Below are 16,442 nucleotides of genomic sequence, written 5' to 3' on the forward strand. Positions count from 1 at the left end.
GCTGACCTTTTGGTTAGCAGATGAGCTTTTAACTACTATGCCACCAGGGCTCCTATGCCACATAGAAATTTTAAAATTTGATGTAAATACATAAATATTTTCCTTCAAATGCTCTGGCTTAGCTTGTATGCTTAGAAAAGCTTACTTACCTGTCTACCTTACTCCTTTCCTTTCTTCACTCATTCGGAAAATATGTATTCAAGGCCTATTATGTTCCGGATGCCATCCTAGTGCTGGAGATACAGTTAACAAGATTGACAAGGATCCTTCTTTCATGAACCTTAGGTACTAATGTGATGACTCAAACATTTCATAAGCAAATGCATATATAACTTCAGTAGGTTTGAGTGTTATAAAGAAAGTAAAACAGGATAATGTGCTAGAGAATGGTGGCTGTGGCAGAGGGGTTTAATTTAGACTGAGTAAAGAGTAAAGGTCTCTCTTACAAGATGACATTTTTGCTAAAACCTAAATCACAAGAAGGGTTCAGCCAAACAAGATCAGAATAATTATTCTAAGTAGAGGGAATTACTTACCTATGTACCAGTTGCCGTTGAGTTGACTCTGACTCATGGCAACCTCCTGTGTGTCAGAGGAGAACCATGCTCCATAGGGTTTAGCTATTTAGCCAGTTTTTTGGAGGCCAATTGCCAGGCCTTTCTTCTGAGGTGCCTCTGAGAGGACGCAAACTGCCAACTTTTGATTAGAGCTGAGAATAAAAAAAACCAAACCCACTGCCTTCGAGTTGATTCCAACTGATAGCGACCCCATAGGGTTTCCAATGCAGTAAACCTCTATGGAAGCAGACTGCCACATCTTTCTCCCACAGAGCTGCTGGTGGTTTCCAACCGTTGAGCTTTCGGTTAGCAGTCGAGTGCCTTAACCACTGCACCACCAGGGCTCAGAGCTCAGAATAGGAAGTACTAAGGCCCTGCTTAAGGTAGGAAAGAGCTTGAGGTGTTTGAGGACAGCAAGGAAGCAAGTGGACAGTGGTGGACAAAGGAGAGTCAGAAAGGTAAATGAGCAGCTGGATCATGTAGGACCTTGCAGGCCCTTGTAAGGATTTTGTCTTTTACTCTGAGTGAGATGCGAGCCATTGGAGGATTCTGAGCAGGTGAGTGACATGATCTGACTTAAGTTTTAATGGCTGCTGTGGAGCTGAGACTGTAGAGGGGCAAGATTAGAAGTTGGGACATCTGTTTGTAGACTATTACAGTAGGCCAAGTAGGTCAGCCAAGAGATGATGGGGGCTTGGATTAGGATTGTAGTGGTGCAGATGGTGAGAAGTGAATGGGTATACTGTGATGGCATAATCCAAAGGCTCTGTTGATTGGATAGGATGTGCCAAGCAAAGAAAAACAGAAGATGCAAAGATCACTCTTAAAAAGTATTTAGCTTGAGCAACTGCATGGATGGTGGGGCCATTTAAGAAGGAGAAGACTGGAGGATAAGCAGGTTTGGGAAGGAAAATCAAAACTCCTGTTTTGAATTTTATGTTTGAGGTAGATGTTTATAGAAATCTGGGTGGATATATCAAGGTGGAGGTTAAATATATGTGTTTTGAGTTCATGGGAGAGGTAAATGTTGGAGAATTAAAGATGAGAGCAATTGGCATATGGATGATATTGAATTCTTGGAACTAAACACAAACACTTAAAGAGAGATTTAAAAAAAAAAAAAAAAAAAGTCAAAAAGGGCCAGCACCAAAATCTGAGGAACTCAAACATTTAAAGATGAAATAAAGGAGAAAGTGTCAGCAAAGTGATAAGATGATAAAAAACGAAGACAGTATTTTATCATGGAAGCATGGAGAATGCCTTTCAAGGAATGAAAGCACGCTAAAGGTTAAAGTCAAAGTGTTCACAATGGCCTAGAAGGTATTATTTCATCTGCATCACTCCATCCTTTCTTTGACCTCATCTCCTACTACTCTCCCCATAGCTCAATCTGCACCAGCCACTATGGCTACCTTGCTATTTGTTTGGATCTTTGCCATACTCCTATGTCAGGGTCTCTGTCCTACTCTTTGTGTATTCATATTATTCCCCTACTTTGTTCTTCACTAAAAAAAAATTTTTAGTGATAGAGGCGTAGCCCCATCCATTAACCTGGACACATGAATGGTCTCATAAACAGTTACTAAGTGCCAAATTGAGTCTCACTCCCAGGTTCCTAGTGTTATACAGCACTTCATGTTTTCATTGTAGGTACTTATCTCCTAAGCTGATGCCTGCATCTTTAGCCACTTTGTCAGCCTGGATGCCACTTCCTCTAGCAGACACCATTTCAGAGGGAAGCAGAATATTTTGATAAAGCTGATTTGAGGCAGCTGTCTTTGCTAAGGCTCTTGCAAAACACTGGAGTTAGAATATAACTGCTTTTGGATACTGATATGTATAGGCTTTCCTCCCTTGACCCTCGCTCTACCTTGAACTTTCCTTGCAGAAAACAAACCAGCTTTTCTCTTAGCTCTTACTTATTACAGAGGCTGTGGTGATTAGATCCATATGGGAGCTGAGGCTGATTTTCAAATACACTCTCTTGTCAGCTGCCCAGTGAACATATGTGCATGAGATTACTCCTATCATTAGCAACCTGTAAGGTCATTGGCTTTGCTCCTCCATCTCTTTTATTTTGTGGTGGCACGGTACCTGTCTTACTGTAACTTTAAAATTCCTTGTAGATTGCTTACCTCTAGTTTCTTAGTTGATGCTCTTTTCATTCAGCTAATCTTAGGATTCATTCAAAATCCTCTTAAGTAAAAACTAGAAATAGTTATAAATGGTCTGTTTACATCCTACAGTATAACACCTTATCTTCTGCATTTAATTTGGAATTATAAATCAAAGTTTGTGGTGTTACGTAAGGCTTGACGTTCACATTAGGGTTTATTGCACAGAGAAAATAGTGTTATCGGGAGAGGCAATCCTCATGAGCTGAGCACGTTCTTGTTGGGTATGTTAAGAATGCAAGGCCTTGACCTCTCTTTACCTGGGACATTTCTCAGAGTTGTGCTTGGCACTGAGCAACCTTGAGTCTTTCCCTTGACACAGAGCAAGCTTGCTTCTGCTTTACTATAAAAGCAATGAATCCCCAAAACTCAGCATTTTTCTTCTGTAACACAACCCACTGCACGTGCAGACATCTGTCATATGCCCTGTGTTGTCCCATGTGATTTGGGGGTCATGGGTAACCGACACAAACTAACATGAAGCTCTGACTACTGCTTGTGCCATGAGTAATAATGTCCTTTGTCTGACCCAGGAGACTTCTTGTGCTAGCATTCATGAAACTAACAGGTTAACTTGTTAGCTTGTAAGTAGGGTAAAATCTCAGGCTCTGCAGAGTTCATAACAGATGTTTCCAGATATTATCCCTAAATCAATCATGCTAGGACAATATTTCCCACCAGGATTATTTTTGCCGTTCATCTGTGTACCACGTTACTAATATTGTGTTCTACTTAACGTTCTTCTCCAAACTGAATCACTTATTTCTCTTTTTTGAAAAGGACTTTCTAACACCACCCTAAATCTAAACTACCATCATTTTCCTTAAACAGAGTATTCATTAATACACATTCAAATAAATAGATGGCTATTACAATTTAAAATATTTGTGTACTCTCTAAAGATCATCTCCCCCTACCACCAGGCTGTTCTACTTTAAAAAATCCCAAATTATTTAATTACATAGAGAGCAGTCATAGCTGGGGCAGACTATCACAATTCGTATTTCTAGTTAGTGCATTTTGAGGCCTTATCTTTGTCCCTATAAAAAGTTTCCATCAATCCCCCTTGGGAAGGGGAAAAAAAGGGGGAAAAGAAGTCTAGTTCTGACTTAAAGTGGGACAGGTCCTCCTTCTCCAGGTATATATGTCCAGGACAGCCTGTCCATCAGGCTATTTAAGTCTGGGGATCCGGCCCACTGGGGATTCTGAAGAAATATGTTGGACTTTACTACTTGAGGATTCCAGCACATCAGCAGTGGTAGGGGCCTGGAGGACGCAGGACCTGGCAGAAGCAGCAGGAATACCCAGCATTACCAAGGAGATAGGAGGCTAGGGAAGCACAACAGGAGAGGAACATAAAGGCATTAAGGTCGTACCCACCTAATGGCTGCCTGGATTTTATCTTAAGCACAGGTGAGTACTACTTTCACTCTCCCAGTTAGTTGAAAGAAGTCTCTAGAAAGTTAAGGCAGGTGGGGACAAAAGCCTGTCAAAACAACTCACAGTTATTCCCTCATCTGGTCCCCACAACATCCCTGTGAGATAATTATTATCCCTATTTCACACATGAGAAGAGATGTGAGATTTATAGCTAAGTCGTGGTAATCTGAGGTTCACATTTGATTCTAAAATTCTGTCAACAAACGTTAAAGTGTCCCCAGTGCCTTTAGAAATAACTGTTAAGTGCTGCCAGTTGCTTATTTATTGTTAAAAACTTTTATTATTTTTTAACAACAATAATGTGTTTTCATTCTGAGAATAAGGAAAAATACAAATAAGCAAAAAAGAAAAAACAAACACACCCATTATCCCACCACCGATTATTTTTCTTTCATCCTTCAGACGTTTTTATGTGCATATATATGATATACAAATGTACTCCTCCCTTTCAAAAATATGATATTCACATATTACTTAGTAACCTTTTTTTTTTTTCATTTTATATCCTTCGGGAACCTTTTTTTTTGCACAAATGAGTGAAGCTCCCCTATTAAAAGACAAAGACTTGTAGATGGGTTCAAATATGATAAACAATAAGATGCAGATACTAAGATGCTTCTAAAACCACTAACACCAAAACAAGTTAAAAGTTAGGAAGATGGGCAAAGGTATATCAGAAAAACATAAATCAAAAGAAAGCTATATGGCAACGTTAATATCAGAATAAAAATCAAGGCAAATCACAGTAAATAGGGGTAAGGATGGTTTCGATTCACCTTCCAACGCATCACTATAAGTTTGTTTCTTACTCTCCTTATCTCGTCCATTTCATCCACTTCTCTAAACATATCTTCTTTGCTTAAGTGCCTGTTGTGTATATCTTCTTTAAATTCCTGGAGAGACTGAATAAGCCTTTCTCTAAAAGTTCCTTCTGTTTTTTCCTCCTCCTCTGGTTCTTCCTTCTTCTCTGGGTTTTCCTCGGGCTTTGGCTCTTCCTCAATCTTTGATTCACCCTCATTCTCTGGTTTTCCTTCAATTTTTTGACAGGGTTTCATCTTGTGTCTTTCTGCCTCCCTTCTCTTCCTTTTTTTTCCTGCTTATTCCTCTTGGAATACAATTACTCCTAGGAGGCAAGGAGACAGGAAGTCAAAGACTTGGTGAATGGATCAGTGTTCTGGACAGAAGTCTCAGAATTTGGCTTTTTGGATTCAGAGCTGTTATCAAATACCTTTCACCTGAGAGGCCCAGGCAACAATCAGGGCTTCCCTGGCCCCGCCTTCTTCCACCTCCTCACCTCTCTTGTCCCTCCCTCCAGCTTTTTCCAGGGCCCTCCCAGAACATAGTTGCCTGAGGGGGATGGGCAGTGGGGTCTGCAACTTTTGTTCCGCCCTCGCCCACCTCCACCTCAGAGGCCCTCACGATGCTCTCCTCACCTACCTGTACTGATCCAGTTAGTTTCTTCCTCCTTTTCTAGCCTTGTGTCGTGCTAAGAACAGACCCGCAGACCTGCAGACGGGAAACGGGCGGGGAGAGGGGGAGGGGCGGCGAGCGCTTGGTGGGTCGACCAGCACCGGGGGCAGGACACACGTACCTTCCCTCATTCTGGGTCTCGGTTACGAAAAGTTTTCCACCTCTGTTTCCCCTAGTTCCCCGTCTTCCCCCCCCCCCCGCGCAAGTTCGCTCGCATTTCGCATCAGAGAGAGTGGAAAAACCAGATTGTTTCCAAACTATCTTTAAGACTGAGGCAGGGGTTGGGGGTAAGGTGGGTGTTGGGAAAACTGTCTGAGATGGCAGAGGACGATTATTTTTGTAAACTATCACCGGTCGCCTTTTCCGCCCGGGATCCTAGTCCCTTTCCCACGGGCCATCATTTTCTGCAGAGACAGACTTGACCTGGACTCCCTCAAGTCTTTGCCCTAGGAAACCTCACCCTAGGAATCCCCAGGCAGCACCCATCTTGATACCAACCTGCACAATTCCGGCAAGTTAACTCCTTCTCCTTCCCTTGGTCTGAGGACCCGCCGCCTACACAGCAAAAGGGAGCTGGTACCCAGAAGGGAACAAGGGCCAGATTAGCAGGACTTTTGCACACGTCGACTCCCGATCACGTGAGAGCTACGTCACCAGTGAGCACGGGTCTCCAATTTCCACTCCCACCAAAAACGCGGCAGAAGTCGGCCTGCCCTCTGCTCTTCGCATTCCTCTCTGCTCCTTCTTCGAATTCCCCTGTTAAACGTTTGGCCTTGTCAGTCGTTTCTGTTGTTCCTTTCCCAGAAGTGAAAATGGTATTTGCCTTTCTTTGATTACTAGGGAGGGGCTGCTTTTTTTGTGGAACTACTGAACTTTTCTACTTCTTTAAAACAATTGTCTCTTCTGTCTTTTGCTCCCAGGTTAACCAACCTCTCCATCACCGACCCTCCCCCAGCCTCCATTTCCTCGGCCGTCTGGTCCGGCTGTTGTGGGACCAGGTGGGCTGGGCATTGGGTTGTAAAAAAAAGGGGGGAGGGGGCCTGGGACAGGAGTAAGAGTTTTGAATGCAAGTTTTACTTTATTCTTAATACTTTTATATTCTTAAAAAATAACATCTTTTTACACTCAGAAAAGACAAAGACAAAATTACTTTCGTTAAATGAGTCAATACATGTACAGTGCTCAGAAAAGTGCCAGACATATAAGTGCTTTAGAAGTGTGAGTTATAATTATATTAGTATTTCATTTGAGGAAAAGGATTTAAAATGTAAAAAGTAATGTTTGCTTCCAGAGCCCTAGTGGTGGTGTCTTCCAGGAAGCTGTGCTGCCTGAAGAATCATCAACTGTCCGCTACACAAGTGAGCCTGAGTTTCATTTGAAAAAATGGAATAGTAACATCCAACTCATAAAATTGTCTGCTAGGAAGTCTAAATAGCACCAATATAAAGCACTCGGTGCATAGAAAGTCTTCAAAAGATACTGGTTATCTTTCAACCTTAACCTCAGTCTTTAGTAAAAGTCAGAAATTTGACATAAAAATTGCATATCCCTCAGAGGTAATAGTCGAAAAAATAACAAGAGGACACATAAACATGTATTTTTGTGTTTTGCATATGCTTCAGTGCCCCTTCTGTGAGGAAGCATGAAGAGTTCAAATGGTTTATGCAGAAGGAAAATAAAAAAAAAACCCTCACCCCATGTCATTTTATTTCACTTGCTCTTCTGTCATATTAATTATATCTTCTGAGAAGTACGTGTATTTGAGCCCCCAGAAAACACAAGGCATAAGTGTTTGGGGTCTGCTGTACAGAACACTGGGCAGAATTTAGGCAATTACATTTAAAAAATGTGTCCTCTTTGAGCCCACAAATCCATTCCTAAGTATTCATCCTAGGAAATAATTAACGATAGTCACAATGAGTTACTACAATAAAATCCAAGAACTGAATTATTTTTTAAAAAAATTTTTTTTATTGTACTTTAGATGAAGGGTTACGGAACAAATAGTTTCTCATTAAACAGTCAGTACCCATATTGTTCTATGAAATTGGTGAACATAGACCTGAATTCTTAGCATCAATCCTTTGGCTTGGACCTAAATATATATAGAGAAACCGCCAGTGAAAAGCAGCAATGAATGGACAGAAGGAAAGAGAGAACTGCTCTAGGCAACAGCAAATATGTACCCAAGCAAGTACACACGTGTGCTCATTCACACATGCGTGTATTCTCACAACTCTAGGATTCTCCTGGATGATTTTGCTAGAGGAAAAAGAGGGCAAACTTCATAATTCTGTTAAAACAATTCAAACTGCATACATGGTATGTACCACAGTACAGAAATAGAAAATGGCTATTAAGATATTCAACATAGTATTCATCTGAAACAACATGAACTACTGCCTCCTTTGCCATGAGATGAGAAGAACTGGATGGTGCCCAGCTACCACTGATGAACATTTCGATCAAAGATTCCATAGAAGAATCCTGACCAAAAGGGGAAAAATGCAGAACAGAATTTAAAATTCTCATGGACTCCAGACTCCCTGGAGCCATGAAGATTGGATGAATTCCTGAAACTATTGCCCTGAGATAATCTTTAAACCTTAAACCCAAAATATCCCCTGAAGTCTTGTTAAAATCAAACAGTAGTTTAGCTTAACTAGTAAAAAATGCCTTGAGCATTATGCTCTTTTAAGAACTATCTATATGGGATCAGACTGACAACAGCAACTCAAAAGATTAGATAGGAACTTTAGGGATCAGTGAATTTATGGTAATGGAGGAGGAACAACTCAGGAAAGGAGGTTGAGAATCGTTGCACAACTTGAAGAATGTAATCAATGTCACTAAATGGTACATGTGGAAACTGTTGAATTGGTGTATGTTTTGCTGTGTATATTCTCCACAACAACAAAATAAATAAAATTATATATAAAAATAAATAATGCAGAACAGAAAAAAGAAGATGTTCAACATAGAATTCTTTCTAATAGGAACAATTAGGAGCAAATTAAGTGGCTTACAAGAGGGAACAGGTTAAATTAATTATGTAATAACCATATAATACAATTGTAAGCACACATTTAAATAAGATTGAGAACAGTAGTGAGAGTTAAATTTTCATCTATGCAATTAGAAATAACAAAAAATATTAATTCTACACAGAGTTGGTGAGGGTATGGAAAAACAGGCATTTATATGCATTGTCAGGATACATATAAAATGGTACAACCTTTTTGGAAGTCATTATGGGAATAACAAACTTTAAAATACATGTGCTTTTTGACACATCAGTTCCTTTTCTAGGAACTTATACAGAAATGCTCCCACACCAAATACGGTCATTATAACAGTAGTGCTAATAGATTTTTGTTTTTTAAAAGGAAAAAGCCTAAATGTTCCTTAAAGGAGATTTATTAAAGAAAGGTTGGATCATTCCTGTCATGGAATACTATACAGAGATGAAAAATGATGACAGAATTACATTTGCTAACATGAAGAGTGCAGTATGTATTGTTAAATAAAAAAGAATAATTGAAATGTAATACGTATAGTATAATACCATTTTTGTAATCCAAACCCACTGCTGTCGAGTTGATTCCAACTCATAGTGACCCTGTAGGACAGAGTAGAACTTCTTGATAGGGTTTCCAAGGCTGTGAATCTTTATGGAAGCAGAATGCCGTATCTTCCTCCCATGGAATGGCTGGTGGGTTTGAACCACCGACCTTTCAGTTAACAGTCAAGTGCTTTAACCACCAGGGCTTCCTGTTTTTGTAACAGTGTACATATATTTATTTTTGTGTATTTAAGATATGTGTATACAGCTAAATTTTGCCATACCATAAGTGAAGTTCACAAATTCATTCCTGTACAGTTTGGAGTTACATTATTAAGAGATGAATGGAATGACTGATGTAAGCCTATTTGGCTAGCTGGCTGCACAATTCAAATCCATCAAGGTTTCTGTTGGTTTTGGTGCCAACCAGTAACAGTTGTTCACTCAGCAATAGAGCTTAAATATCATCCATCCATCTTCCCCTCTGTCTACCCCCCATCACCAATCACGTTATATCCGAAGTCAAGTTACTATGGGGTCTTACTGTATTTCTATATTATATTAGAAATGTGGATGACTATATGCTAAACTATTATCACAGGATATATTTGCGAGTGGGTATTCAATATAAAAGGAACTTTGACTTTCTAAAGAGTCCCTGGGTGGTGCAAATGGTTAACTGGAAGGTTGGCAGTTGAGTCCCTCCAGAGACTCCTTGGAAGAAAGGCCTGAAGATCTACTTCTGTAAAATCAGCAACTGAAAACCCTATGGAGCACAGTTCTACTCTGACACACATGGGGTCACCATGAGTTGGAATCGATGCCACAGCAACTGGTCAACTGGTTGACTTTCTAAGTGTTGCGTTTATATATTTAAAAATTTTATCTTTAATAGGCAAGCATTGATAATATTCAGAAAAACAATTGAAATAAAACTTTAAAAACATGCAGAAATAAAATACCTGACAAACATGAGACAGCAATATATTTATTGAAATCTCAATGTTTACTAAAATTTATAATATATTAGTATGTGAAAAAAAGGCAGGTTACAAATAGTAACCTGCATAGGATGCAATTTTTAAAAACAGTATATGTGTACATATGTATATGTATGCAAGCATAGAACATACTAGGGAATGATATAGACCAAAATATTAAAAGTTGATGTGACTGGGTGGTTGATGAGCTTCTGGGTGATTTATACAGTGAAACCTTTTGAGAGCTGGAACTCGATGGGACTGCCTTGTTTTTCCAGGTCTCGCAAGTTTTCAGCCTTTGATAGGATGCAATCACCACTTTTCTATCACTCTGTATTTAACCAAAGAAAAAAAAAAACCTGTTGCTGTCAAGTCGATTCTGATTCATAGCAACCCTATAGGACAGAGTAGAACTTCCCCATAGGGTTTCCAAGGAGCAGCTGGTGGATTCAAACTGCCAACCTTTTGGTTAGCAGCTGAGCTCTTTACCACTGCGCCACCAGAGCTTTCGCTCTATATTTAGTAGAAAATATTTGACTTTTCCTTCTCTGACTGGTTTGTGCCTTACACAGTGTCATGGTTTGAATTATGTCCCCCCAAAAAATGTGTGTATCAATTTGGCTAGGCCATGGTTCCTGGTACTGTGTGATTTTCCTGTATGTTGTAAATCTGCCTCTATGATGTTAATGAGGGAGGATGGGTGGCAGTTGTGTTAGTAAGGCAGGACGTGATCTACAAGACTGGATTGTGTCCTGAGGCAATCTCTTGAGATATAAAAGACAGAAGTGAGCAGTGAGACAGGGGGACCTCATACCATCAGGAAAGCAGTGCCGGGAGCAGAGCGCGTCCTTTGGACCCGGGTCCCTGCGCCGAGAAGCTCCTAGTCTGGGGGAACACTGATGAGAAGGCCGAGAGAGAAAGCCTTCCCCTGGAGCTGACACCTTGAATTTGGACTTCTAGCCTACTTTACTGTAAGGAAATAAACTTCTCTTCATTAAAGCCATCCACTTGTGGTGTTTCTGTTATAGCAGCACTAGATGACTAAGACACACAGGTTCTGGCATTCACAGGTTTTACTGTATATTGTTTTATATTTCTTTGTAGGCGCTCCTGCATTATGTCAGTGGGCATGTGTAACTTCTATAACAAAAAAAAAATACTGCAAACAGCATGATCTTATTTTTTCCCATATTTATAACTTTACTGAGATAAATTGAAGTATAAATAAACTACCATACATAGTGTAAAATTTAGCAGTTTAGACATATGTATACTCTTGTAAAACCATCACCATAATAAAGAAAGTGAAAATATCTTTCCTCTCCAGAAGTTTCCTGTGCCCCTTTGTAATCCATTCTTCCCTCCGCTCCTATCCCCATGAAATCACCAACCCTTCTGTTACTACGGATTAGTTTGCATTTTCTAGAATTTTATATAAATGAAATCATAAAGTACGTATTAGTTTTACTCGGCTTCTTTCACTCAGCATAATGATTTTTTTCTCAACATTTGATTGTGGTTTAGGTGAAAGTTTACAGAGCTAATTAGTTTCCCATTCAACAATTTATACACAGCTTGTTTCGTGACATTGGTTGCAATCCCCTCGATGTGTCAGCACTCTAACCCCTTCCTCCCTGGGTTTCCCGTTTCCATTCACCCAGCTTTCCTGCCCCTTCCTGCCTTCTGAACTTTGCTTTCGGGCAAATGCTGCCCTTTTGGTCTCCTATGGTTGATTGTTCTGAAGTGCACCTTCCTCACAGATGTTACTGTTCCCTTTATAGGCCTGTCTGTTGTTTGGCTGAGAGGTGATCTCCTGGAGTGTGTTCAGTTCCAAGTTTGTCTAAGGTCCATAGTCTTGGGGGTTCCAACAGTCTCTATCAGACCAGTAAATCTGGTCTATTTTATGAATTTGAATTTTGTTCCACATTTTTCTCCCACTCTTTCCAGGACCTTCTACTGTGATCCCGCTCAGCGTGATCGGTAGTGGTAGCCGGACACTATCTAATTCTCCTGGTCTCAGTCTAGTGGAGGCTGTGGTTCATGTGGTCTGTTAGTCCTTTGGATGGGTTGTTTCCTTGAGTCTTTGGTTTTCTTCATTCTTCTTTGGTCTGGATGGGAAGAGACCAATAGTTGTATCTTAGATGGCCACTCACAAGCTTTTAAGACCCCAGTTGCTACTCACCAAGGTAGGATGTAGGACATTGTCTTTGTGGACTATGTTATGCCAGTTGACCTAGATGTCCCGAGACTATGGTCCCTAAGCCCTCAAGTTTAGTGCTTCAGTCCTGCAAGGTGTTTGGTTATGGCTAAGAAGTTTTTGGAAACCCTGGTGGCGTAGTGGTTAAGAGCTACAGGTGCTAACCAAAAGGTCAGCAGTTCGAATCCACCAGACCCTCCTTGGAAACCGTATGGGGCAGTTCTACTCTGTCCTATAAGGTCGCTATGAGTAGAATCGACTTGACGCCAGTGGGTTTGGTTTGAGTATTTGTAAGAAGTTTTCATGACTGTGCCCCGTGTGCTCTATTATACACATTTATATTTGCAGTATATAAAAATATGTATGTAGAAATGTCCACTGCCAAACCTATACATGCTCCTGGGTATACTCCCATGCGCCATCCCACACCTGTTCAGCTTACATATCTGCCTATGTATCTACTCTTAAATTATTGTCTATTATTACTGTTGTTGCAGGATTGTATATGTAATAGTGTTTACCATTGTTGCCTATTAGTTTTGAGTACCCCTCAGTGTCTTCTTTTGCCTTGGTCATGTTGTGCTGACTTCCCCCATACTGTGTATTGTCTTTCCCTTCACCAAAGTTAATACGTGTCTACTATCTAGTTAGTGATTTTCCCTCCCTCCCCCTCCCACCCCTGGCAACCATCAAAGAATGTTTCTTTGTGTGTAAACCTTTTCTTAACTTTTTATAATAGTGGTCTCATGCAATATTTGTCCCTTTGTGATTAATTTATGTCACTCAGCATAATGTCCTCCAGGTTCATCCATGTCGTGAGATGTTTCATGGACTCAGCATTATTCTTTAACATTGTGTAGTATTCCACTGTATGTATGTACCACAGTTTGTTTAGCCATTCATCCACCAGTGGGCACTTAGGTTGTTTCCATCTGTTTGCTATTGTGAATAATGCAGCAATGAACACGGGTGTGCATGTCTATTTGTGTCACAGTTCTTACTTCTCTAGGATATATACCTAGGAGTGGGATTGCTGGATCATATTGTATTTCTATTTCTAGCTTTTTAAGAAAGTGCCATACCATTTTCCACAGTGGTTGTACCATTTTACATTCCCACCAGCAGTGTATGAGAGTTCCAATCTCCCCACAACCTTGCCAGCATTTGTTGTTTTCTGTTTTTTTGATCAACGCCATTATTACTGGGGTGAGATGGTATCTCACTGTAGTTTTGATTTGCATCTCTCTAACGGCTAATGATCACGAGCATCTTTTCATGGATTTTTTGCTGCCTAAATGTCTTCTTTGGTGAAGTATCTGTTCATGTCCTTCATCCACTTTTTAATTGGATTGTTTGTTGAGGTTTTAAAGTTTTCTATGAATTTTAGAGATTAGTCCCTTGAAGATATCTTGTTGCCAACTTTTTTTTTCCCAGTCTATGGTTCTCTATTTACTCTTTTGGCGAAGTCTTCTGACGTGCATTAGTATTTAATTTAATTTTTCAGAGGTCCCAGTTGTCTGCTTTATCTTCTTCTGTTTGTGCATTTTTAGTTACGTTTGATAGTCTATTTACATCATAAGTTAGGGCCCCTAGTTTTGCCCCTATTTTGTCTTCCATGATCTTTATAGTTTTAGGTTTTACATTTATGTCTTTGATCCATCTTAAGTTAGTTTTTGTGCCTGGACTGCGGTAAGGATACCGTTTCATTTTTCTGCAAATGGATATCCAGTTTTGCCAGCATCATTTGTTAAAGAGACTACCTCTCTTCCCCCATTTAATGGATTTTGACCCTTTGTCAAAGATCAACTGTCCATAGATGGATGGATTTACTTCTGGGTTCTCAATTCTTATTTTGTGATCTTATTTTATAAGACATCTTTATGATCTTATTTTATAAAATACATTTCACATACATACTTCTCTGCAAGGTTGTGTCATCTGCATGTCGCATGTTGTTAATGAGTCTCCAATCCTGGAGCCTTCTCTATAGCTAAGGGAGAGACTGAATTAAGGGCCTCCACAACCTGTTTGAGGGTTGGGGTCCTTACAATGGTTGAATGCCTCACATTTATTTCCCTTGCTCTGTTGACCTCTGGGAAGAGCTACATGTTTGTGACCACTATGAGTTACAAATAGGCTCCCCTCCCCATTCTCTGACTATCTCTCCCTCCAATCCCAGTTGGAGATGGTGAAACTGGATTGATGTGGATTGAAATGGGGAAGGAGGTGTCTCTTTCCTAAATTTTATCTGGTGAAAAATATTTCTGCAAGGAAAAGCAATATTTTTGGAAAGTAATATAATATTTTAAAACAGGTTATGAAATATTATTCTTACCAGTTACCAGTTCAATTCTATTAAAATATATAATAGAAAAAGAAAAGATTGTATTTCTGGTTCTGTTTGGCAAGTGGCACTATAGTTCCGTGATTTCTTTTCCCAGTAAAAATGTTTTATTTTTGAAAATGAAACCAATAAATATTATTATTTAAAAGCAAGTAATGAAATAGTGTGTATAAAATTATCCTAATTATATTTAAAAATACATATAAAACCAGTTATCGTCAGGTCAGTTCCAATTCATGGTGACCCCATGTGTGTCAGAGTAGAACTGTGCTCAATAGGATTTTCAATGTTTTTTTTTTTTTTTCCCAGAAGTAGATCATTAGGCCTTTCTTCTGAGGCACCTCTGGGTGAACTCACAAACCAACCTTTTGGGTAGCAGCTGAGCATGTTTAACTATTTGCCCAGGCACTCAAAAAAAAAAATTCAGACTTCCGGGCAACATGGCACTATAGTCAGAAGCATCACGCCGTCCCTCCGCAGCAAAGATCAGAAAAACTAAGTCAAACAGAGTCACACATCAATCCTGAAACCCTAACCATCAAATGAAGAGATAAAGAACTCAGCCAAGCACCGAATGGAATAAGAAACTGACCAAGAACAGACCGCAAGAGATACATGCAGAGGTCCCCTATCAGCTACCACAGCACGGATCAGCCATCTTGGACTCCTATCGGAGATCAGCAAACAGGAGGAATGAGAAAGCAGCTTCACGGAGCTTCCAGCAGGAGACAGAACAACCAGTGACCCACGATATAGGCTTTCCCACACCCCACTCTTCTTCACCCCCATTTAGCCTCCTCTGCTTCCCAATAGCCACAGTCTATTGGCTGGGAAGCATGAACTTTCCCCCAGTGCCGCTTGGATTCCACCCGCCCGCACTGGCCGGCTCCCCGAGTGCCATTTGTTGGCTGCTGGTGTTGCTTTCTTCCACTTCTTTAGATTTCTTCCTTACCTTTCACCATCGCCCCCTCCTTTCTCTCAAATACCTGGCTCCATGCACCATCTTTACTTTTCCTGAAAGCCTGCAAAACACCGCTCGACTGTGAAACTGCTTCCCAGCCTGTGCCACCACACTGGTGGGACCCCTGGGGCTTTTTTTTTATTTGTTTGTTTGCTCTGATTTGTTCTGTTTTGATTTGTTTGTTTTCTTTTTCTTTTCTCGGCTTGGGAGCCCCTTCTAGGTGGGCAGTACCGCATGGCTTGGAAGCTAGTCCCTTACTCTGCACAGATGCACAGGGACATGCCTGGAAGCATTTCTGTTTGTTTTTGTAGTTTTTTACATTTCTTTGTTTATTTTTCTTATCTCTCTTATTCCCTTTTTGTCTTTCTTCAATTCCAGTTTCTCGATTTATTCATTTTTTTCCTTTACCCTTTTTTTTTCATTTTTGTTTTTCCCCATTTCTCAGTCTCTCATCTCTCCACTCCAATAGCAAGCTCCCTTAGCACTCTTCTTTGTTTGTGTGTATGTCTTTGGCTCCTGTTCCTCTCTCCTCTCTCTCATCTTTCCCATACCCATCTTAGCTCCACACATCACAGTCTACTCCCGCCTTTTTGCCTACCTGCACCATGTGCTGAACATCACATTCCCAAGCAACACAGGCAAAGCCTACTGGAACCTTCCCTGCACTTATTCCCATTCCACACTGTCAGCCCTGGTATGTGCCACAAAAAACCATCCCAGCAACTCCCCTTCAGCTGGACCTGCCCTGCTGTACCAT

General features: G+C 40.4%; 1 protein-coding gene across 2 annotated transcripts; it reads right to left on the reverse strand.

The window, feature by feature from the left end:
- Positions 1-4,578: 4,578 nt before the first annotated feature.
- Positions 4,579-6,240, reverse strand: TCEAL9 (transcription elongation factor A like 9). 2 transcript variants are annotated; one of them, XM_023742876.1, is made up of 3 exons: positions 6,140-6,223; positions 5,609-5,677; positions 4,579-5,294 (listed from the first exon to the last, which is right to left on the reverse strand). In XM_023742876.1, the coding sequence occupies exon 3, from the start codon at positions 5,224-5,226 to the stop codon at positions 4,912-4,914; it is 315 nt and encodes a 104-aa protein (XP_023598644.1). In that variant the 5' UTR covers positions 5,227-5,294; positions 5,609-5,677; positions 6,140-6,223; the 3' UTR covers positions 4,579-4,911. The 2 variants fall into 2 exon arrangements, with proteins under 2 accessions (XP_023598644.1, XP_023598645.1); XM_023742877.1 differs by lacking the exon at positions 5,609-5,677 and having other exon boundaries at positions 6,140-6,240.
- Between the last annotated feature and the right edge of the window lie 10,202 nt (positions 6,241-16,442).

Source organism: Trichechus manatus, unplaced genomic scaffold (genome assembly GCF_000243295.1).
Source record: "Trichechus manatus latirostris isolate Lorelei unplaced genomic scaffold, TriManLat1.0 scaffold00221, whole genome shotgun sequence".
Lineage (NCBI taxonomy): Eukaryota > Metazoa > Chordata > Mammalia > Sirenia > Trichechidae > Trichechus > Trichechus manatus.